At 34.6% G+C, this 24,483-nt stretch overlaps 1 protein-coding gene across 1 annotated transcript in view; it reads left to right on the top strand.

Moving 5' to 3' along the window:
• LOC115433075 (E3 ubiquitin-protein ligase Midline-1-like) overlaps nt 1-24,483 on the top strand; it is a 192,862-nt gene that overhangs the window by 134,379 nt on the left and 34,000 nt on the right. Inside the window, exons 4-6 of the mRNA XM_030154286.1 lie at nt 4,440-4,547; nt 18,261-18,409; nt 20,705-20,832. Of these exons, the coding sequence (XP_030010146.1) occupies nt 4,440-4,547; nt 18,261-18,409; nt 20,705-20,832 (385 nt within the window). The remainder of the gene's footprint in view (nt 1-4,439; nt 4,548-18,260; nt 18,410-20,704; nt 20,833-24,483) is intronic.

Raw genomic sequence — 24,483 nt, 5'->3', positions numbered from 1 at the left:
CTAAAAGACTGTGTACTGTGTTTGTATGTCTGAATATAACCCCCAGTCTCTAGTTAGCCTGGCAACACTTACAGCAGACCCTGCCTTCATTACTCTCTCTGTGATTGCTTTCCCGGAGCAAGAAAACACTTTACGATGTGTTAAAAGGAACTCGAGGAAATGACCACAATGAGACGTCTCATATTATCTTAGGACCTACAATCTCGTAATTGGACTTGAACAACTTTTATAGCCAGCAGAGACTCGAGGGCTTCGACTTCAACTGGAAAGCAAATCAGGAGAGCCATTTTTCTACTAAAGCCCCTCATGACTTCTCAAGCATGAAACAGCCTTATATCAAACACCTTTGGACCTGGAAATGCCTATTATAGATGGAAATTAGCAACACTGAAACACACACAGACCTGAGTGAGTATGAGTTGTATAGATGGGTGGGTGGGTGGGTGGGTGGATGGATGGATGGATGGATGGATGGATGGATGGATGGATGGATGGATGGATAGATAGATAGATAGATAGATAGATAGATAGATAGATAGATAGATAGATAGATAGATAGATAGATAGATAGATAGACGGACGGACGGATGGATGGATGGATGCTAGGATAGATGGATGAATGGGTGGATGCATGAATGCATGGATGGATGATGGAAAAATGGATGGATGGATGGACGGACGGGTGAATTGACAGATAGATAGATAGATAGATAGATAGATAGATAGATAGATAGATAGATAGATAGATAGATAGATAGATGCATGGATGTATGGATGGATGCAAGAATGGATGGATGGATGGATGGATGGATGCAAGGATGGATGGATGCAAGGATGGATGGATGGGTGGACGCATGGATGGATGGATGGATGGGTGAATGCATGGATGGATGGATGGATATATGGATGGATGATGGAGGGATGGATGGATGGATGGATGGATGGATGGAAGGATGATGGACGAATAGATGGATGGATGGAAGGATGGATGGGTGAATGCATGGATGGATGGATGGGTGAATGCATGGATGGATGGATGGATGGATGGATGGATGGATTGATGGATGGATGGGTGAATGCATGGATGGATGGATGGATGGATGGGTGAATGCATGGATGGATGGATGGATCTATGGATGGATGGATGGATGGAAGGATGATGGACGGATGGATGGATGAATGGATGAATTGATGAATGGATAGATGGATATATGGATGGATGATGGAGGGATGGATGAATGGATGGATCTATGGATGCATGCATGGATGGATGGATGGATGGATGGATGATGACTATACTATAAAGCTGGAAAACAGCTTTGTTTCCATATATGGTGTAAACAGAAGCTGCTGTTCTGATATTCAGCCAATACTTAGTTACTTTGCAGATGCATGCCTGACAGATTTGCGATTGGCCTTTACAGCTGTCAATCACCCACTGACATAACATCCAATAACATGATTCAGTTTAATGCCATCCACGACATTTATAATACGAGTCAATTTAATCAAGACGGTGACAGTTCAGAATAAACCTGTGACGACATGTAATTATAAGACTGTTTCTCCAGATTCTGGATGCAGTGGATTTCATTTTTTCTTTTCATACTTTTTCATTTGTTAAAAGAACAAAATGAAACATGTCGAAGCTACAGCTGTTAAAGGTAGGGTAGGCGGTTCTGGAAAAAAAAAAAAACAAAACACGGCTCTAGCAAGTTTTATTTTGAAAATACACAATTCAAAAGTCCAAACCCCTTTCTTCAGACTTCCCCCTGAAGCCACGCCTCCAGAGGATTGGATTGTATTCACAGAGGGGAGATGGGGGCGGGGCAAGTGGCAGCTGACTTTGATAGACATATTAACATTCAATCATTTTGACGGGCCGCTTAAAATGATTGGATGGTGTTTTTTCAGTTCTGTCCGTTTCACAGGTGACCCAAATTTTTTATTTTTGTGTTAGAGCATTTTTATATAGTAAAAAATGCCCCAGGGAAAAATCTCCTACCCTATCTTTAAGTTGTCGGTTCCATGTATCACCTGTGACAACTAGATGTTAGTTTACTTCTTAAATAATTTTTATGCGTAGTAATTTTTTTAAAATTTAAAAAAAAAATTTTTGTAATAAGGTTCAAAAGTCCAAACTCCTTTCTTAAGACTTCCCCTTGAAGCCACGCCTCCAGAGTACCGGATTATACTCACTCAACTGCCACTTGTCCCGCCCCCATCTCCTTAATGGGGGCGGGACAAGTGGCAGTTGATTTTGAGAGACATATTAACATTCAATCATTTCGACAGGCCGGTTAAAATGATTGGATGGTGTTTTTTTCAGTTCTGTCCGTTCCACAGGTGACTAAAAATTTTATTTTTATGTTACTGCATTTATTTATTTCAATATAGTCAAAAATGCCCCAGGAAAACATCTCCTACCCTATCTTTAAGTTGTCGGTTCCATGTATCACCTGTGACAACTAGATGTTACTTTACTCCTTAAATAATTTTTATGTGTACTGTCATATTTTTTTTTTTTTTTGTAATAAGGTTCAAAAGTCCAAACTCCATTCCTCCGACTTCCCCTTGAAGCCACGCCTCCAGAGTACCGAATTGTACTCACTCAACTGCCACTTGTCCCGCCCCCATCTCCTTAATGGGGGCGGGACAAGTGGCAGTTGAGTTTGATAGACAGGGGGTTTTCAGAGTTATTATTTTTGAACTCTGAACGCTATCTTGCTGTTATGGGAGTTGTATTAACTTTGAGAGAGTCATTTTACTTTAACACTGAATATATGACACTGACAGTGTAAAACCTGTGTTAACTCCAATTATTTTCACCAAGACTAGAAGTTATCGTGTTAAATTTTACTCTGTCCATTGTTGGAAGAACTCTGAAAGAATTAGAATACTTTGACACTGCATTTTTTTACACTGGCAAATTTACTGTGTGTGTAAATAATTATTCTACAACATAAATGGAAAGAGTTATTTGTGTAAACACTGTCAATATTTTTTTTTTAACAAATACCTGAATTAACTTCCTCCCTGTAATTTATTGCATTGTTAAACTTTACGTTCCTTCAACATAAATTATTATAACTTCTGAGCCTTACATATACACAGTAAATTTGTCAGTGTGAAAAATGCAATTAATTCTTTTGGAGTTATTCCAACAATGGACAGAGTAAAATTTAACAAGATAACTTCCAGAGTTGGTGAAAATAGTTGGAGTTTACAGAGGTTTTACACTGTCAGTGTCATATATTCAGTGTTAAAGTAAATTGACTCTCTCAAAGTTAATTCAACACCGATACGAGCAAGATACCTTTCAGTGTTAAAAAAATAATAACTCTGAAAAGCCCCGCCCACCTACCTCATTGCTCAAACTGAGTGAGAAGTCGGACTCTGGCGTCGCCATCTTCCTCGCATCGAAAAATTTCGTTTGTAAGTTTGTGTAAATAAACTATTGTTTTTGTTATTTCATCCGAGCAGATTCTGTGTGCAAGAATATAGCTAAGTCATCGTCGTCAGTGTTTTCAAATACCGAATTTCAAATGGATAACGTGATATCGGGTCGGCGGCTTTCATTTTACATGTCATTTTATGTTTACTTTTAATTGCAATATTTCATTTTTACTTAGAATAAATTGGGAACAGAAATAATAGTATCTTTTTTTCCCCCCTGCAGACACTGGGACTATAGTACATCACATGTAACGCCGGTAGGAGGCAGTTAGAAATCAACACTCTTTGGAGTCATTTATTTATCAACATGTAGTGTTAAGTAGGTTTAACACTGGAAAAGTTATTTCTTAACACTTAACTGTTCAGTGTTGAATGTGAATAACACTATGGGTGTTACTTCTCACATAGTGTAAAACTTGATTGACACTAATAAGTGTAGTGTAGTGTAAAATATTAACTCTTACTAGAGTAAAGTTGACTCTGGAAATGTAGCTTTGTGTTCAGTGTAAATTTGACACTTTGTAGATAGGGACCATATGTTTACTGAGGTAGTGTTAACATTAACTCTTTAACTAGCTATTTTATGTATATTGGAAACTATGAAATAATGAAATTATGCTACTTTGATGTTTACAATTATGTATTCAATTGTTTATTGTTTCATAAAAAAAAAAAAAAAAAAAAAAAAAAAAAAAAGAATTAGAAGCAAAGCCTCCCTTTTTTTTTTTTTTTTTTTCATCGGGTAGCCTCACGACTTATTTTCCTTGTCATTCAGCGCTCAGGCAAGCAGAACGTCAAATGGTTGAATATGCCTCATCTTGCTGAAGTGTTTGCTTCCACACTAGGATGGGCCGACTGATGGATGAAGATGATACCCTGTCCCTGAGTGAAGCCTTCACTGAACATATACCCGCTCTACGCTCCTGTCTGCTATCCGTCAGTCTCTTTGTTTATCTAATACTCCTTTTATACCTACGTCTCAGGTGAACGCGTCCCGACAGGAGGGCAAGCTCCTCGAGGAGTGCGACATCCTGATTGACATCATTCAGCAGAGGAGGCAGATCATCGGCAGTAAGATCAAAGAGGGGAAGGTAAGGGGAACGCTGACGGACCCCTGTGACAGACGATACCCTGTGTTTACTTTAGCTGCTGTTGGTGATGGTTTGGATTCACTACAGGTTTTTATTTTTTATTTATTTTTTTTATTTTACCTTTATTTAACCAGGAAAACCTCATTGAGATTAGGAGTCTCTTTTTGAAAAGTGTCCTGGCCAAGACGGGCAGCGGTACATTAACCCTTTCATGCACAAATTATGAGAACCTTAATCAAGATTTTTATCCTGAGTGTTTTTATTTCTCTTTAGGCATGAAAAAAACACAATGCGATTGAAAATTTTCTCATGAAATTTTCTTATGAGACACAATTTTTCAGATGTACAGGGATGAGGGAGGGCTTGGGGATCACTGGGTGTTCCAAAGATGTACAAGTGTGTGTAAATGTATGTATGTATGTGTGTATATATGTAGGTGTATATGTGTGCATAGATCTGTGTACACAGTAAAATCGCCAGTGTTTATATAACACTTAAAGAGTTAATTTTAACACTCCCTCAGTGAACATATGGTCCCTATCTACAAAGTGTAAAATTTACGCTGAATATAGAGTTACATTTCCAGAGTCAACTTTACTCTAGTAAGAGTTAATATTTTACACTACACTACACTAATTAGTGTCAATCAAGTTTTACACTATGTGAGAAGTAACACCCATAGTGTTCTTCACATTCAACACTGAAGAGTTAAGTGTTAAGAAATAACTTTTTCCAGTGTTAAACCTACTTAACACTACATGTTGATTAATAAATGACTCCAAAGAGTGTTGATTTCTAACTCCCACCTACCGGTGTTACATGTGATGTACTATAGTCCCAGTGTCTGCAGGGGGGAAAAAAAGATACTATTATTTCTGTTCCCAATTTATTCTAAGTAAAAATGAAATATTGCAATTAAAAGTAAACATAAAATGACATGTAAAATAAAAGCCGCCGACCCGATATCACGTTTTCCATTTTTAAATTCGGTATTTGAAAACACGTACCCAAAATTGACGACGATAACGACATAACTATATTCTTGCACACAGAATCTGCTCGGATGAAATAACAAAAAGAAATACAAACTTACAAACACAATTTTTCGATGCGAGGAAGATGGCGACGCCAGAGTCCGACTTCTCACTCAGTTTGAGCGCGGAAGTAGGTGGGCGGGGCTTTTCAGAGTTATTATTTTTTTAACACTGAAAGGTATCTTGCTCTTATCGGTGTTGAATTAACTTTGAGAGAGTCAATTTACTTTAACACTTAATATATGACACTGACAGTGTAAAACCTCTGTAAACTCCAATTATTTTCACCAACACTGGAAGTTGTCTTGTTAAATTTTACTCTGTCCATTGTTGGAATAACTCCAAAAGAATTCAAATACTTTGACACTGCATTTTTTTACACTGGCAAATTTACTGTGTATAAATATGTATTTACATATATGTGTTATTGTATTATGTGTTTATGTTAATCATATTATATTTGTTCATAATAATATAAAGCCAGAAACCTGATCATTTACTAGTAAGTATCGGTCATATTATGGTATATAGTGTATAGATATGATTAGACGATGAAGTTTATTATTGTTATTAATTATATAAGGAGAAGGGGTGGGAGTTTATAAGTTGTACTTTTTCTCACTCCTTTTCGAATATGTATTATATGCCTTATGTTTAAGTGTTTTGTATTTTCTTCTGTTTGACATTCATGTTCAAAATAAATACGTCAATCAATCAAAAAAAAAAAAAAGTAATAATAATAATTTAAAAAAATTCTTATGAACCTATTTTTCATGAAGTTGCAAAAATATCCACTCAGCTGGACACCATGCGTTTAAGTTTTTGAACCAAAGAAACACGTATTTACTGATAAATTGCGCGGAAAACTATAACTATTACGCTCAGGGGAGATCTACACAGTGTTACTAATTCATGCCAGAAAACATATGGAATGTGTTAAAACTTTAACCCTCCGGTATCCAGTCCAGCAAGGCCCTTACTAAGCACCAGGTGTGCCTTTTTGTCCAAAAAATTTTTCATAGTTTGTTTTTAATTCTTTTACTTTTTTTTTCTATTTCATCAACTTGAGCCATAAATAAAAATACCAAATACTCAATAACTGTCACATTTTTTTTAACCCTTTAAATGCCGTGTTTGTAATGTAAACAAACCATTTTTTTGGATGCAAAAAACACAAAAAATAATTTTTTTTTTCAATATACTACATAAAAAATGGATCACGTATTATTTGATTTTTTTCATCCTGGCATATGTCAATGATTAAGTCCAACATTGGTTAATTTGCATTATTATTTTTGGCGCTAGGTCAAATGTTCAAAAATACTAGCATCTGTCACCAAGTGTGCCAAAAATGCACAACTATAAATCAAACTATTAAATATTATATATTGATTTATTTTTCTGCTCTAATTTGATTTTATTTTTGTAAATCAATGTCAGCTCTAATCATACATATCAACTAATCATTAATTTTTGATTTTTGTAACCCTTTAAATGATCTCTTTTCATCATGATGTCACTACATTTTTTGATACAAAAAACACAAAAAATGATATTTTTTTATTTATTTTTTTGTTTTTTCAAAATACTAAATAAAAATTGGATCACATATTATTTGATTTTTGCAGCCTGGCATATGTCAATGATTTACAGCAACATTAACAACGTTAATAAATTAATTCAGACCCTCACCTCTCAAATGAAGCCCAGATATCAGTAAAAGCAGGATTTAGGCCTTAATGCTTTCGGATCAAAAACAGTGGTTATAATGGAAGAAATAGTGTGTTTTAGGCACACTTGGGAGACAGATGCTAGTCTTGTAATTTTCTTTTGTTTACAATGTGCACATTTTAGTTGGTGGCCACAATTTTAAAGATCACGCAAAAATAAACAACTTTTGAATTCTAACCTTATTTAAATTGTGAAAAATAATATGAAGTTTTTTAACTTGAAGTGCAAAGTGTGCCTAAAAGGCGTACCCGGATACCGGAGGGTTAATAAAGATAGATGCAAAAAAAACAAAACAACAAAATCCATGAATATACAAGAGAAGAGCTGTAGAATAGCTGTCCACTGGAGTGACCAGTATGCATGAAAGGGTTAAATAGTTACAGACAGACTTCCATACGTAAAACGAACACACAAAAAGCACATAGACAAGTCAAACCTTCCAAAGTCAACTCAAAAAGTGCTCATGAAATGTAGACGAAAGTGCGTCCGATAACACATCTGCAGCCACATATCTCCCTCTCTAAGGCTGTATTCACACCTGAAAAGTCCTTTGGTCCGCTTATGTGATTCAGATCAAATGCAGACTAAGTATTCTGTTCAGGAGGGGACATCGAGAAACCTTTTCTAGCGATTTTGACTCCAGTTGAACAGTTCCATCTCCAGGATGTCATAACTAAAAGTCGTGCATGTGTTTGTATGTATGAATAATAACCCGCAGCCTCTAAAACTTCTCGCTTCAGATGTGATATACGCACATTCCAGGCCAAACGGGGGGAAAAAACTCAAATTTGTCACCCATTTTAAGCACCAATGGACTCAATTGTCACTTTGGTCTCTCCAAAAAAACTGAATTACAACCCCACCAAAAGCATAATGGACTTTCTCCAACCATGCATGACGCTAATTCAGCTATGCATTTTGGAGCTTCTCATTTGCGCCATTTCTAAATCATTAAAATGTCCTTTATCTGTGAACCATAACGGCCGCCAAGTTGCAAATACAGGGTGACACAAAAAAACGGGAACTTTTTAACAATCCAATAAAACCAAGAGTGATGGAAGAAAAATATTTTATTCATAGTAAGTGAAACCTTAAAACATGCCATTTAAGAAACAATGATGGAATTTTCATTTTTTAAAAATGACTTCCTGTAGATGGCGTCCTCCTGTACGAATGTATTCTTGAAATCTGCTGTTGAGATTCCTCATCGACCGCTGCAACATCTCAGCTGGGATACTGTGAATTTCATCCTGAATTCTCTGTTTTAACTCATCCACAGTTCTTGGTCGAGTCGTGTACACTTTACTCTTGAGATAGCCCCACAAGAAAAAATCACAAACGGACAAATCTGGCGATCTAGGGGGCCAGGGAACGTTACCGAATCTTGAGATCACACAGTTACCGAACAATTCTCGCACAGCCGCCAATGGTTACTGAATGGTTACCCAAAAAAACGGGAATTTTTGAAATGCGTATCGGCAGACATCAGCAAGTGGCAGCACTGCGAGATAGTGACCTTGAGCAAGTAAACACACCCCCATTTTAGTAACCATTGGCGGCTATCTCAAGAATAAAATGTACACGACTCGACCAAGAACTCTGGATGAGTTAAAACCGAGAATTCAGGATGAAATTCACAGTATCCCAGCTGAGATGTTGCAGCGGTCGATGAGGAATCTCAACAGCAGATTTCAAGAATGCATTCGTACAGGAGGACGCCATCTACAGGAAGTCATTTTTAAAAAATGAAAATTCCATCATTGTTTCTTAAATGGCATGTTTTAAGGTTTCAATTACTATGAATAAAATATTTTTCTTCCATCACTCTTGGTTTTATTGGATTGTTAAAAAGTTCCCGTTTTTTCGTGTCACCCTGTATGTATGAATAATAACCCGCAGCCTCTAAAACCCCTCGCTTCAGATGTGATATACGCACATTCCAGGCGAAACGGGGGAAAAAAACTCAAATTTGTCACCCATTTTAAGCACCAATGGACTCAATTGTCACTTTGGTTTCTGCAAAAAAAACTGAATTACAACTCCGCCAAAAGCATAATGGAGTTTCTCCAACCATGCATAACGCTAATTTAGCTATGCATTTTGGAGCTTGTCATTTGCGCTATTTCTAAATCATTAAAATGTCCTTTCTCTGTGAACCATTTCTGTACGAGTAACGGCTGCCAAGTTGCAAATATATGCAATCCATAGATACGTGCATAAAAAAAAAGCAGCAAAGTAACTCTCATTCAGTCATTGTATACTGAACAACAAAAGAAACGCAAGTTTTGGTCGTTAATTTAGGCAAGAGTTCAGCTGTCCTGTTGAGTTGTCAACTGAGATACACATTACAATAAGTGAGTTGTAACCATTGGAGCGTATGTTTGCAGGAAAACACGACCACGAGTGCTGTTGAGCACGTGTACAAAGTATCGGAGGTGTGGTACATTTTGAGTGATATGGTAGTGGGAGCAACAAATGGGAGTGGCAATTCCCTTTGTTTATCCGGGGGCTATAAAAAGTAATGGTACGATTCAAAAGTTACCGCATTACCACGATGCCTCGCCTTAACGATAATCTGAGAGAACGCGCCATTGGTATGGTTGATGCTGGTTTAACGGCTTGCAACGTTGCCAGACGTCTGCAAGTGCACGAGTCCACCATCAGTGGGCCGAGGACACGATTCCGTAACACATGGACCACTCGGGACAGACCAAGATCCGGAAGACCACATGTGACCATCCGTAATCAGGATCGCCATATTCGCTTGGCCTATCTCCGTGACCGTCAACTCAGTGCAACAAGGACAGCAAGAGAGACCCACTGGAAATTTCACAGCTGGATATAAATATCTCATATGAAACCGATATTCATAATCAAACTCCCATATAAACCAATACCGAAACATACTTGCGTTTCTTTTGTTGTTCAGTATATAATGTGCCAATGTGACACAATAGACATAAAAGTGGCAAGATGCGAACTTTCCCATCTAGTTGCACTTGATTGACTGACATCATGCACGGAAAGCTGCAATCAGATGTCATTATAGTGTTTGATGTAAGACACGGTTTCAACTATTTGACCTGAGCTGATCTTTGTATTGCAAGTGACCGGGCCGCCTCAAATGCAAACCTTCCAAAACAGCCCGGCTGGCTAAAAAAAAAGTAAATCCCTGAGCATATGGGAGGGCGAGTTTGCTTGTACTCTAAACTAGGATTTTTTTTTTTTTTTTTTTAAGCCTTATCTAATGAGACATGGATGCACATGGGATTTGTTTTGTGTGTAAAGCAGGTTTTGAGGCTTCAGGAATGTGATCAGAGAAGACAAAAGATGGAAGGATGACTTACGCGGCGATGTATTTTTAGGCTAACGCATTTCTAAAATTTTTGACATAGTGACAGATCATTGTGACAACATGCTTTTGTCTAAAAGAAAATTTCAGTTTGTTTCCTAACTTATTCCTCCCTGTCCTCATTTTTCACATGATGATGACTTTGCAAATTGAGATTACAACATTTTGGGTTCTTTGGCTAGCTTGAATTGTCCTTTGACCCCAATCCAAAGAAACCGCTGACCTCAATCTGCCTGTTAAAATCTCTGCTCATGGGGGGGGGGGGGGGCAAATCAAATTGGGGAAAGGAGGGGAGGGAGCGATGGGTGACAGGGGGAATGAAATCCTATATTTGCGTGCGAAAGAATCATTGACACGCTTGGAGAGCTTTGCATTAGCGGTGACGTGGAATTCACAAACTTTACATCAGGCTTGTCTGTCTTGTTCTTGTTTATTTGAGACATCGAACAGTCTCGCCACTTATTTGTTTTCTCTCCTTTTCAATACGGAGGAAAAGTTTACGCCCAAGTGTCTGGTTTATTTACACCCACAGTTTTTCAGTTCCGTGTCAATCATAGCTTATAAACACATTTTATATAATCTCATAGCAGAAAGGAAGCCACTTTCCACTGTAAAAAGAATCATGTGACTCCACACTGTAAAAAATCCAAATCTTACCGAGTTTATTTTTCTCATTTCTAGTCAAAATATCTCATCACACTTAAAATAAGACATAATCACCTAAAGAGTAACTTTTCAGTTATTTTTACACAATAGATCTTGAAAATCTTACTTCAAGAAATCTTACCGAGATAATTTTCACTTGTTTCATTGGCAGATTTTTTTTTTTTTTTTTGCTTAATTCAAGCAAAAAAATCAAAAGTATGTGGACACGTTGAATTCAGGTGTTTCCTTTCTAACAGAGGTCTGGGATACAAAACAATAATGACAAATGTCATAATATAGTTTTATATTGTGATAAATATTGCATGGCACTGGTTAGTTTGGTTTAAATTGTTATCGTCTTTTTCAAAATGAGATGTTTTTACTTAATGTCTCTCAACATTGATTTTATTTATTTATTTATTTTTTATCCATGATTATAATTTTAAATCTTCTATCTCCAAATATCTCAAATATTTTCCATTCTCTGACTGTAAATAATACTTTTCTACCACAATTAAACATCCACTTAGAAAGAAAAATCTCCCCTTAAACTTAAAGGAAATATTGATGTTTATAAATTATATGGACAAAAATATTGGGACACATCATGGTTATATCAGGCTTGTCTGTCTTATTCTTGTTTATTTGAGACATCGAACAGTCTCGCCACTTATTTGTTTTCTCTCCTTTTCAATACGGAGGAAAAGTTTACGCCCAAGTGTCTGGTTTATTTACACCCACAGTTTTTCAGTTCCATGTCAATCATAGCTTATAAACACATTTTATATAATCTCATAGCAGAAAGGAAGCCACTTTCCACTGTAAAAAGAATCATGTGACTCCACACTGTAAAAAATCCAAATCTTACCGAGTTTATTTTTCTCATTTCTAGTCAAAATATCTCATCACACTTAAAATAAGACATAATCACCTAAAGAGTAACTTTTCAGTTATTTTTACACAATAGATCTTGAAAATCTTACTTCAAGAAATCTTACCGAGATAATTTTCACTTGTTTCATTGGCAGATTTTTTTTTTTTTTTTTTTTTTTTGCTTAATTCAAGCAAAAAAATCAAAAGTATGTGGACACGTTGAATTCAGGTGTTTCCTTTCTAACAGAGGTCTGGGATACAAAACAATAATGACAAATGTCATAATATAGTTTTATATTGTGATAAATATTGCATGGCACTGGTTAGTTTGGTTTAAATTGTTATCGTCTTTTTCAAAATGAGATGTTTTTACTTAATGTTTCTCAACATTGATTTTGTTTTTTGTTTTTTTTTAAATCCGTGATTATAATTTTAAATCTTCTATCTCCAAATATCTCAAATATTTTCCATTCTCTGACTGTAAATAATACTTTTCTACCACAATTAAACATCCACTTAGAAAGAAAAATCTCCCCTTAAACTTAAAGGAAATATTGATGTTTATAAATTATATGGACAAAAATATTGGGACACATCATGGTTATATCAGGCTTGTCTGTCTTGTTCTTGTTTATTTGAGACATCGAACAGTCTCGCCACTTATTTGTTTTCTCTCCTTTTCAATACGGAGGAAAAGTTTACGCCCAAGTGTCTGGTTTATTTACACCCACAGTTTTTCAGTTCCGTGTCAATCATAGCTTATAAACACATTTTATATAATCTCATAGCAGAAAGGAAGCCACTTTCCACTGTAAAAAGAATCATGTGACTCCACACTGTAAAAAATCCAAATCTTACCGAGTTTATTTTTCTCATTTCTAGTCAAAATATCTCATCACACTTAAAATAAGACATAATCACCTAAAGATTAACTTTTCAGTTATTTTTACACAATAGATCTTGAAAATCTTACTTCAAGAAATCTTACCGGGATAATTTTCACTTGTTTCATTGGCAGATTTTTTTTTTTTTTTTTTTTGCTTAATTCAAGCAAAAAAATCAAAAGTATGTGGACACGTTGAATTCAGGTGTTTCCTTTCTAACAGAGGTCTGGCATACAAAACAATAATGACAAATGTCATAATATAGTTTTATATTGTGATAAATATTGCATGGCACTGGTTAGTTTGGTTTAAATTGTTATCGTCTTTTTCAAAATGAGATGTTTTTACTTAATGTTTCTCAACATTGATTTTATTTATTTATTTTTTTTTATCCATGATTATAATTTTAAATCTTCTATCTCCAAATATCTCAAATATTTTCCATTCTCTGACTGTAAATAATACTTTTCTACCACAATTAAACATCCACTTAGAAAGAAAAATCTCCCCTTAAACTTAAAGGAAATATTGATGTTTATAAATTATATGGACAAAAATATTGGGACACATCATGGTTATATCAGGCTTGTCTGTCTTATTCTTGTTTATTTGAGACATCGAACAGTCTCGCCACTTATTTGTTTTCTCTCCTTTTCAATACAGAGGAAAAGTTTACGCCCAAGTGTCTGGTTTATTTACACCCACAGTTTTTCAGTTCCGTGTCAATCATAGCTTATAAACACATTTTATATAATCTCATAGCAGAAAGGAAGCAACGACCAGTCACTTTCCACTGTAAAAAGAATCATGTGACTCCACACTGTAAAAAATCCAAATCACAGTGTTGTCAGCAGCAAAATATACACATAAACATACACATACACGTAAAACAAAAACAGTCATATAAATTTGAGTAAAAAAGTGTTTAAAAGGAGAGTGCAAATACGGTTTGTTATGAATGTAGTGCAATGGTTATAAATATAAAAAATATATGAATAAATACAGATTTGAATATATACAGATTTGGACAGGTGCGGTTTAAGAAATATAAATATGGTGCCTATAGACAGTGATGCATATGGACATGGAAATAAATAAATTAATTAATTAATAATAATAATAATAATAATAAATAATTAAGATATATAAATATGGTGCCTATAGACAGTGATGCATATGGACATGGAAATAAATAAATAAATTAATTAATTAATAATAATAATAATAATAAATAATTAAGATATATAAATATGGTGCCTATAGACAGTGATGCATATGGACATGGAAATAAATAAATAAATAAATAATAATAATAATAATAATAATAATAATAATAATAATAATAATAATAATAATAATAATAAAGATATATAAATATGGTGCCTATAGACAGTGATGCATATGGACATGGAAATAAATAATAATAATAATAATAATAATAATAATAATAATAATAATAATAATAATAATAATAATAATTATTATTATTATTATTATTATTATTATTATTATTAGTAGTAGTAGTAGTAGTAGTAGTATATACATGTAAATTAATATTGATTTTTCAAGTTGTAAAATCAGTACAAAATCTCCAAATAAACCTCATATGGTTTTGCCTCAGTGTCTTGTGATTCTCTGTTATCCTGATGTCCCTGAACTACTCCTGTCCACATCCAGACTTCCACACATTCAGACAAGGATCACCTCCGTCTCAGCCTCTTTCTGACTTTATCGTCATGGTTACGCTTTAACCCATAAAGATCCAGTGCCACTTTTATATCAGTTCCCAAATGACTTTTTCTCTCTCTATTCAGTCTTTCTTAAATTATTTATCACTATTTATTACAATATTATCCTCTGTATTTTGCATTTTTCAGCGTAAATCATCTGCATTATTTTCCTTAAGTAAATTCAAAATTTATTATATCAAAACAGAGAAAAAAAAAGACTTTTTTCAGCTGAGATATCAATAAGTCAACGTAAAAACAAGTGTCTCCATCCATTGTCATTGATCCAACTCCATGGGTTTTACTGGTGAATCAGTGTTATAGAAGATGACGGTGTTTCCATGGTAACTACGGAGCCTCTGAACGTCCAAATGGGTCATATGTGATGACCATGAAAAGATGACAAACTGTATTTTACACCAATTATTTACATGTATTGATAGAATAAATGGAGCAGATGGTTGTGGTCGCCGGTGGGTCTCTAAGGGTTAAATATGTTGGACAATCTATTGCAGTTGCCTCTCTACGTTGAAAGCAATTAAGAAAACATGAGGAAATAGATGACTGTCTGCATCAGTCAACCCCGGGACTTGACCTTTTCATGTATGAGCGACTTCAGCTTTTTGAAATGTTAACATCCATCTCCCTGAACCCACTCAACCCCGTTTTTGGGTCATTTCATGTCGTCACTTCTGATTATGGTCTCATCGCTAACACCTCGACCCGCATCAGAACAGCAGAGACAGGCTCCGCTATTGTCTGTTTAATGAAGACACGACAAAAAAAATAAATAAATAAATAAATCGAACCATTGGCCCTGTATCTCACTGGTATGTTCTATCAATAATCAATAATAAGTGGAATTTACGAGGTTGTCAGGTTCTGTTTATGTTCGAGTCCTGTGGTGTTGATGCAGGAGATGGATCTGCCAATAGAAGTGGGTAGTGCATTCACTGGAGGAGAACTCAGCTAATTCAAAGAAAGTTCATATTGACTTCCTATCAGTGATCAATAGTAACTAAAATGGAACAAACTTTGTAGACATTGTGCCGAGGAAGCTACATATTTTTTTTTTTTTTTTTTTTAATGAATCCAGCCAGTAGTTTCATCAGAGAAGATGTTTGAAGAAATTGCTAAAGAAGACAAAGCCGAAGACAGCGCCGGAAAATGATTTTTACAACCCTGTAACTTTGTGTTTTGGTCCAGGTTGAAAAATATCTAAAAACAGATGAAAATGATCTTTTCAACCCTGTTACTTTGGTTTTGGTCCAGGATGAAAAACAGCTAAAAACATATGAAAATAATCTTTTCAACCCTGTTACTTTGGTTTTGGTTCAGGATGAAAAACAGCTAAAAACAGATGAAAATGATCTTTTCAACCCTGTTACTTTGTGTTTTGGTCCAGGTTGAAAAATATCTAAAAACATTTGAAAACGATCTTTACAACCCTGTTACTTTGGTTTTGGTCCAGGATGAAAAACAGCTAAAAACAGATGAAAATGATCTTTTCAACCCTGTTACTTTGTGTTTTGGTCCAGGTTGAAAAATATCTAAAAACATTTGAAAACGATCTTTACAACCCTGTTACTTTGTGTTTTGGTCCAGGTTGAAAAACATGTAAAAACATTTGAAAATGATCTTTTCAACCCTGTTACTTTGGTTTTGGTCCAGGATGAAAAACAGCTTAAAATATTTCAAAATTATCTTTTCAACCCTGTTACTTTGTGTTTTGGTCCAGGTTGAAAAATATCTAAAAACATTTGAAAACGATCTTTACAACTCTGTAACTTTGGTTTTGGTCCAGGTTGAAAAAAAGCTAAAAACATATGAAAATTATCTTTTCAACCCTGTTACTTTGGTTTTGGTCCAGGTTGAAAAACATGAAAATGATCTTTTCAACCCTGTTACTTTGTGTTTTTGGTCCAGGTTGAAAAACAAATGAAAATTATCTTTTCAACTCTGTAATTTTGGTTTTGGTCCAGGTTGGAAAAAAGCTAAAAACAGATGAAAATGATCTTTACAACCCTGTTACTTTGTGTTTTGGTCCAGGTTGAAAAACAGCTAAAAAAAAAAAAAAATATGAAAATTATCTTTTCAACCCTGTTACTTTGTGTTTTGGTCCAGGTTGAAAAATATCTAAAAACATTTGAAAACGATCTTTACAACCCTGTTACTTTGGTTTTGGTCCAGGATGAAAAATATCTAAAAACATTTGAAAACGATCTTTACAACTCTGTAACTTTGGTTTTGGTCCAGGTTGAAAAAAAGCTAAAAACAAATGAAAATGATCTTTTCAACCCTGTTACTTTGTGTTTTTGGTCCAGGTTGAAAAACAAATGAAAATGATCTTTTCAACTCTGTAATTTTGGTTTTGGTCCAGGTTGGAAAAAAGCTAAAAACAGATGAAAATGATCTTTACAACCCTGTTACTTTGTGTTTTGGTCCAGGTTGAAAAACAGCTAAAAAAAAAAATATGAAAATTATCTTTTCAACCCTGTTACTTTCTGTTTTGTTCGAGGCTCCAAAACCGATTTTTATGATTTTTACAACCCTGTTACTTTCTGTTTTGGTCCAGGCTCAAAAACAGATAAAAAAAATTTGAAAATGATCTTTACAATGCTGTTACTTTGTATTTCGTTCCAGGATGAAAAACAGCTAAAAATATATGAAAATGATCTTTTCAACCCTGTTACTTTCCGTTCTGTTCCAGGCTCAAAAACAGATGAAAATAATCTTTTTAACCCTGTTACTTTCTGTTTCGGACCAGGTTGAAAAACAGATGAAAATGATCCTTTCAACCCTGTCACTTTGTATTTCGTTCCAGGATGAAAAACAGCTAAAAATATATGAAAATGATCTTTTCAACCCTGTTACTTTCCATTCTGTTCCAGGCTCAAAAACAGATGAAAATAATCTTTTTAACCCTGTTACTTTGTATTTCGTTCCAGGTTGAAAAACAGCTAAAAACATTAAAAAAATAATCTTTTTAACCCTGTTACTTCCTGTTTCGGACCAGGTTGAAAAACAGATGAAAATAATCCTTTCAACCCTGTTACTTTGTGTTTCGTTCCATGTTGAAAAACAGCTAAAAGCATTAAATAAATAAATAAATAAATAAATAAATAAGATCTTTACAACCCTGTTACTTTCTGTTTTGTTCCAGGCTCAAAAACAGCTAAAAACATATAAAAATTATCTTTTCAGCCCTGTTACTTTCTGTTTTGTTCCAGCCTCAAAAACATATGAAAATTATCTTTTCAACCCTGTTACTTTCTGTTTCGGACCAGGTTGAAAAACATGAAAATGATCCTTTCAACCCTGTTACTTTGTATTTCATTCCAGGTTGAAAAACAGCTAAAAACAGATGAAAATGATTTTTTCAACCCTGTTACTTTCTGTTTTGTTCCAGGCTCAAAAACAGATGAAAATGATCTTTTTCAACCCTGTTACCCTCTGTTTTGTTCCAGGCTCAGAGGCTTAGGAAGCTGGCCCAACAGATCTCCAACTGTAAGCAGTGCATCGAGAGATCCTCGGCTCTTATAACACAAGCCGATTCAACGCTGAAAGAGACGGATCACGCTCGCTTCTTGCAAACCGCCAAGAGCATCAATGAGAGGTCTTTAAACTTTAACTTTAAAGAGAGGTCAAAGAGTTTGCGCACAAATGATTTGACAACTCCGTACACTTGACTTACCCGGCGGCAAAGACGAGCCGAAAGCAGATTTCATGTTTTATTTAGTCTAATTTTGTTCCGCTCCCTGCTTTAGCTTTCTAACTGATCGAGCAATTTTAGAACAAAACCTGGTGTCCAACATGTGCATCCTCAGGAGAAACAAAGCAGAGCGATATAAAAAGAAATCATTATCCTTTAGTCCTTCAAACAAAAGAAGTGTTCTGGTGAAGAATCTAATCTGCAGAGCTTCACTAATGAGAAGGCTATAGTTTTATTGCAAATGTGTGAATGGAGTGTTTCTAGTGTTTGTTCTGAAGCAAAACTCAAGGATTGATTATAATATAATAACTGATATTAATGCAGGGGTGTCAAACATATGGTCCATGGGCAAAAACCGACCCCCCAAATAGTCCAATTTGCGATGAAATCTGAATAACCCGAACAAATATGAACAGCATGAAATTTCCGCAGAAAAATCGGTGCAATTCTAACAATATTCTACCTGTTACAGCTAAAAACAGTTGAAAATGAGTATATGATTATAATATAATAACTAATATTCATGCAGGGGTGTCAAACATTTGGTCCACGGGCCAAAACCGGCCCCCTAAATGATCCAATCCGGCCCGCAAGATGAATTTGTGCAGAAAATGACACTGAAAATATTAAACATCAATGGTGTTGAACTCATTTTAGCTCAAGAGCCCGATGTGATCTAAAATAAGAGCTTAACTTGGTTTAATAGTAAAATTATATAGGGAAATATCGGTATTTTTTGCGATAAAATCTGAATAACCCGAACAAATATGAACAACCTGAAATTTCCGCAGAAAAATCAGTGCAATTCTAAAAATATTCTACTTGTTACAGCTAAAAACAGATGAAATTAAGTCTATGATTATAATATAATAACTGATATTCATGCAGGGGTGTCAAACATATGGTCCACGGGCCAAAACCGGCCCCCTAAATGGTCCAATCCGGCCCGCAAGATGAATTTGTGCAGAAAATGACACTGAAAACATTAAACATCAAGAGTGTTGAATTCATTTTAGTTCAGGAGCTTGATGTGATCTAAAATAAGAGCTTAATAACTTAGTTTAATGTGAAAATAGTAAAATCATGTTATGAAAATATTTACATTTTTCACGATAAAATCTGAATAACCCGAACAAATATGAACAACCTGAAATTTTTGAAGAAAAATCAGTGCAATTCTAACACTATTCTCCCTGTTACAGCTAAAAACAGATGAAAATGAGTATATGATTATAATATAATAACTGATATTCATGCAGGGGTGTCAAACATATGGTCCACGGGCCAAAACCGGCCCCCTAAATGGTCCAATCCGGCCCGCAACAAGAATTTGTGCAAAAAATGACACTGAAAACATTAAACATCAAGGGTGTTGAATTCATTTTAGTTCAGGAGCCTGATGTGATCTAAAATAAGAGCTTAATAACTTAGTTTAATGTGAAAATAGTAAAATCATGTTATGAAAATATTTACATTTTTCACGATAAAATCTGAATAACCCGAACAAATATGAACAACCTGAAATTTTTGAAGAAAAATCAGTGCAATTCTAACACTATTCTCCCTGTTACAGCTAAAAACAGATGAAAATGAGTATATGATTATAATATAATAACAGATATTCATGCAGGGGTGTCAAACATATGGTCCACGGGCCAAAACCGCCCCCCTAAATGGTCCAATCCGGCCCGCAACAAGAATTTGTGCAAAAAATGACACTGAAAACATTAAACATCAAGGGTGTTGAATTCATTTTAGTTCAGGAGCCTGATGTGATCTAAAATAAGAGCTTAATAACTTAGTTTAATGTGAAAATAGTAAAATCATGTTATGAAAATATTTACATTTTTCACAATAAAATCTGAATAACCCGGACAAATACGAACAACATAAAATTTCTAAAGAAAAATCAGTGCAATTTTAACAATATTCTGCCTGTTACTACATATTTTGTGCATTCGTAGATCCACTATGATCTCTAAGTTGTGTTTTAATAAGAAACTGTGGCATAATATTGTTGAAATTGCGCAAATATTTCTGAAGAAATTTTCCGAAGTGTACATGGCAGTTCAGGTTATTAACATTTTCATAATGTATTGGTACTAAACAGTTATTATTTATTGGTTATCAATGTTTGTAGCTATGATCTAGAGTTTGTGCAAATGAAAACGTGTCTAATCCTTATTGGTGATGACCTAGGGTTTCCATGGCAACTGCATCAACCCAAGTGCTGATTCCAGAGATACACCTCACTGACACCTTCGACAACTTCGCCCTGGACTTCACCAGAGAGAAGAAACTGCTGGAGAATCTGGATTACCTCACTGGTAAACCTTCTGAACATACCTTCGTCACAATGTTGAGAGAAAAACAAAAGCACGCGACATTTCAATTTATGTCCGTCATAATGTTTGAACGCCGCTTTCTGTTAGATCCGCGTTGTAGCCCTTTGTTACTGTTCATTAAACCCTGACAATGCCTCTAATTAGGATTCAATTCCTGCCATTAATTCTGATTTTGTTGCTTTTTATTGTTGCTTTGACATCCCTACCGTCTCCCAAGCGTCATCGCTATAGCAACAGTTACCGGCCTATTAACTCCAAATTAATTTTTTAACATTAATTTCTAATGATCCGTTTGCTAGGATCCTTCAAAAAATGTCACCGAATGAATTAGGAGTCTGTTGCAGACTAAAACAAGGCTCCGCATGCAGTAGGTTTGAAGGTCCGTGAAAATGCCTGGCTGGTATTTATTCTCTGTGATGCATGAGGGCTTCGCTGGAGGGCCTCTTCACTAAGTAAATCAGTCGGAATCACTCCACTATGCACAGCCATTCATGACAGAAGGCTCAGGAGTGACAAGATAGGAAGTGGCTTTACAATCAATTTAAGCTGCGCCTTTGTGTCTTTCTTTTCTCCTCAGTCCATTTTACTTTGTACTATTGAACAATGACACAGAATACTGAAAAGGGGTCTTTTTTTTATTGAAGAATAACAAATAGAATGCATGTTGCACTTGGAAAAGGGTTCCCACGGGTTCTTAAAAAGTCTTGCATTTGCAAATCTGCATTTAATACCTTAAAAAAAGGTACTTAAAAGGTATTAAATTTAATATGATAGGTCTTAATTTATGTTGCCGTAAACTTGTTTGCTGTATCGTGTTTAAATTAGGGTTCAGTTCAATTCAACTTTACTTATAAAGCGCATTTCATGCACAAGGCAGACTCAATGAGCTTCACAACAAGTATATAACATAAAAAAAAAATCATAAATTACAAAAGCACTCGGACAGCAGACCTCTGTCAAGGCAGATCAGCCCCCCCACACCCACCCAATCACCATGAAAATGTAATAATTTGTTCCTTGTTCCAGTATCAACATTTCCTAAAAATTTCATCAAAATACATTCATAATTTTTTGAGTTATCTTGCAAACAGACAGACAGACAGACAGACAAACAAACCCCGATGAAAACATAACCACCTTGGCGGAGGTAATTAAATTCAGCTCTGTTTTTCTGGATTAATGAGATAATTATCTTGTAAAAACAGAGCCGAATTTAAATTTTTCCAGAAAACAGTATCTCGTTAATTCGGAAAGAGAGCCAATTTTATTTTATTTATTTATTTTTTTTGCTTATTTTTTTCTCGTAATTATGAGATAATTATCTGATTAATTCAGAAAAAAAAAGCCGAATTTATTTTTTTAGTTTTTTTGTGTGTGAATGCAATACACTTCCGTGTGAAAGCCTTTGTTTGGATGATTTTTCCTTTTGAAATCTTCATGGTTTTTTTTGGGTTTTTTTAATTTCTTGATGTTTTTTATACACATATATTTTCAATAAAGTTGGAGAAAAAAAAAAAAAATGATAAGCAGATACTTTAAGCAGGCAGGCAAACGATTCCAAGGAAATGAGCTACTGGAAACCAGTTCTCAAAAAGAACTGGTTCTCGATTCCCATCCCCCCCGATCACCATGAAAATGTAATCATTTGTTCCTTGTACCAGTATCAACATTTCCTAAAAATTTCATCAAAATACATCCATAACTTTTTGAGTTATCTTGCTAACAGACAGACAAACAAACCCCGATGAAAACATAACCACCTTGGCAGAGGTAATTAAATTCAGCTCTGTTTTTATGAATTAACAAGATAATTATCTTGTAAAAACAGAGCCGATTTTTTTTTTTTTTTTTTCTTGTTCAGAAAACAGTAACTCGTTAATTCGCAAAAACAGAGTCGAATTTAAATTTTTTCAGAAAACAGTATCTCGTTAATTCGGAAAAAGAGTCTTTTTTTTTTTTTTTTTTACTTATTTTTTCTCGTAATTACAAGATAATTATCAGATTAATTCAGAAAAACAAAGCCAAATTTAATTTTTTTTGGTGTGAATTCAATACACTTCCATGTGGAAGCCTTTGCATTATGTTAATTTATTTGTTTGGATGATTTTTCCTTTTGAAATCTTCATGTTTTTTTTTTTTTAAATTTCTGGATGTTTTTTACACACATATATTTTCAATAAAGTTGGAAAAAAAAATCCATAAGCAGATACTTTAAGCAGGCAGGCAAACGATTCCAAGGAAATGAGCTACTGGAAACCAGTTCTCAAAAAGAACTGGTTCTCGATTCCCATCCCCCCCGATCACCATGAAAATGTAATCATTTGTTCCTTGTACCAGTATCAACATTTCCTGAAAATTTCCTCAAAATACATCCATAACTTTTTGAGTTATCTTGCTAACAGACAGACAGACAAACCCCGATGAATACATAACCACCTTGGCAGAGGTAATTAAATTCAGCTCCTTTTTTCTGGATTAACGAGATAATTATCTTGTAAAAACAGAGCCGAATTTAAATTTTTTCAGAAAACAGTATCTCGTTAATTCGGAAAAAGAGCCAATTTTATTTTTTTTAATTTATTTTTTCTCGTAATTATGAGATAATTATCTGATTAATTCAGAAAAAAAAAGCCGAATTTATTTTTTTTGTGTGTGAATGCAATACACTTCCGTGTGAAAGCCTTTGTTTGGATGATTTTTCCTTTTGAAATCTTGATGTTTTTTTTTTTTTTTTTAATTTCTTGATGTTTTTTATACACAAATATTTTCAATAAAGCTGGAGAAGAAAAAAAAAATCGATAAGCAGATACTTTAAGCAGGCAGGCAAACGAGTCCAAGGAAATGAGCTACTAGAAACCAGTTCTCAAGTTCTCAAAAAGAACTGGTTCTCGATTCCCATCCCCCCCGATCACCATGAAAATGTAATCATTTGTTCCTTGTACCAGTATCAACATTTCCTAAAAATTTCATCAAAATACATCTATAACTTTTTGAGTTATCTTGCTAACAGACAGACAGACAGACAAACAAACAAACCCCGATGAAAACATAACCACCTTGGCAGAGGCAATTAAATTCAGCTCTGTTTTTATGAATTAACGAGATAATTATCTTGTTAAAAAAAGAGCCAATTTTTTTTTTTTTTTTTTTTTTTTCAGAAAACAGTAACTCGTTAATTCACAAGAACAGAGCCGAATTTAATTTTTTTTCAGAAAACAGTATCTCGTTAATTCAGAAAAAGAGACAATTTTTTTTTTTTTTTTTAACTTATTTTTTCTCGTAATTACAAGATAATTATCTGATTAATTCTGAAAAACAAAGCCAAATTTAATTTTTTTTGTGTGAATTCAATACACTTCCGTGTGGAAGCCTTTGCATTATGTTAATTTATTTGTTTGGATGATTTTTCCTTTTGAAATCTTGATGTTTTTTTTTTTTTTTTTTCTTGATGTTTTTTATACACATATATTTTCAATAAAGTTGGGGGAAAAAATCGATAAGCAGATACTTTAAGCAGGCAGGCAAACGAGTCCAAGGAAATGAGCTACTGGAAACCAGTTCTCAAAAAGAACTGGTTCTCGATTCCCATCCCCCCCGATCACCATGAAAATGTAATCATTTGTTCCTTGTACC

The sequence above is a fragment of the Sphaeramia orbicularis genome, chromosome 2 (genome assembly GCF_902148855.1).
Source record: "Sphaeramia orbicularis chromosome 2, fSphaOr1.1, whole genome shotgun sequence".
In the NCBI taxonomy this organism is placed as follows: Eukaryota; Metazoa; Chordata; class Actinopteri; order Kurtiformes; family Apogonidae; genus Sphaeramia; species Sphaeramia orbicularis.
The sequence above is the reverse complement of the archived record's forward strand: the minus strand, read 5'-3'. Positions and strand labels throughout refer to the sequence as shown.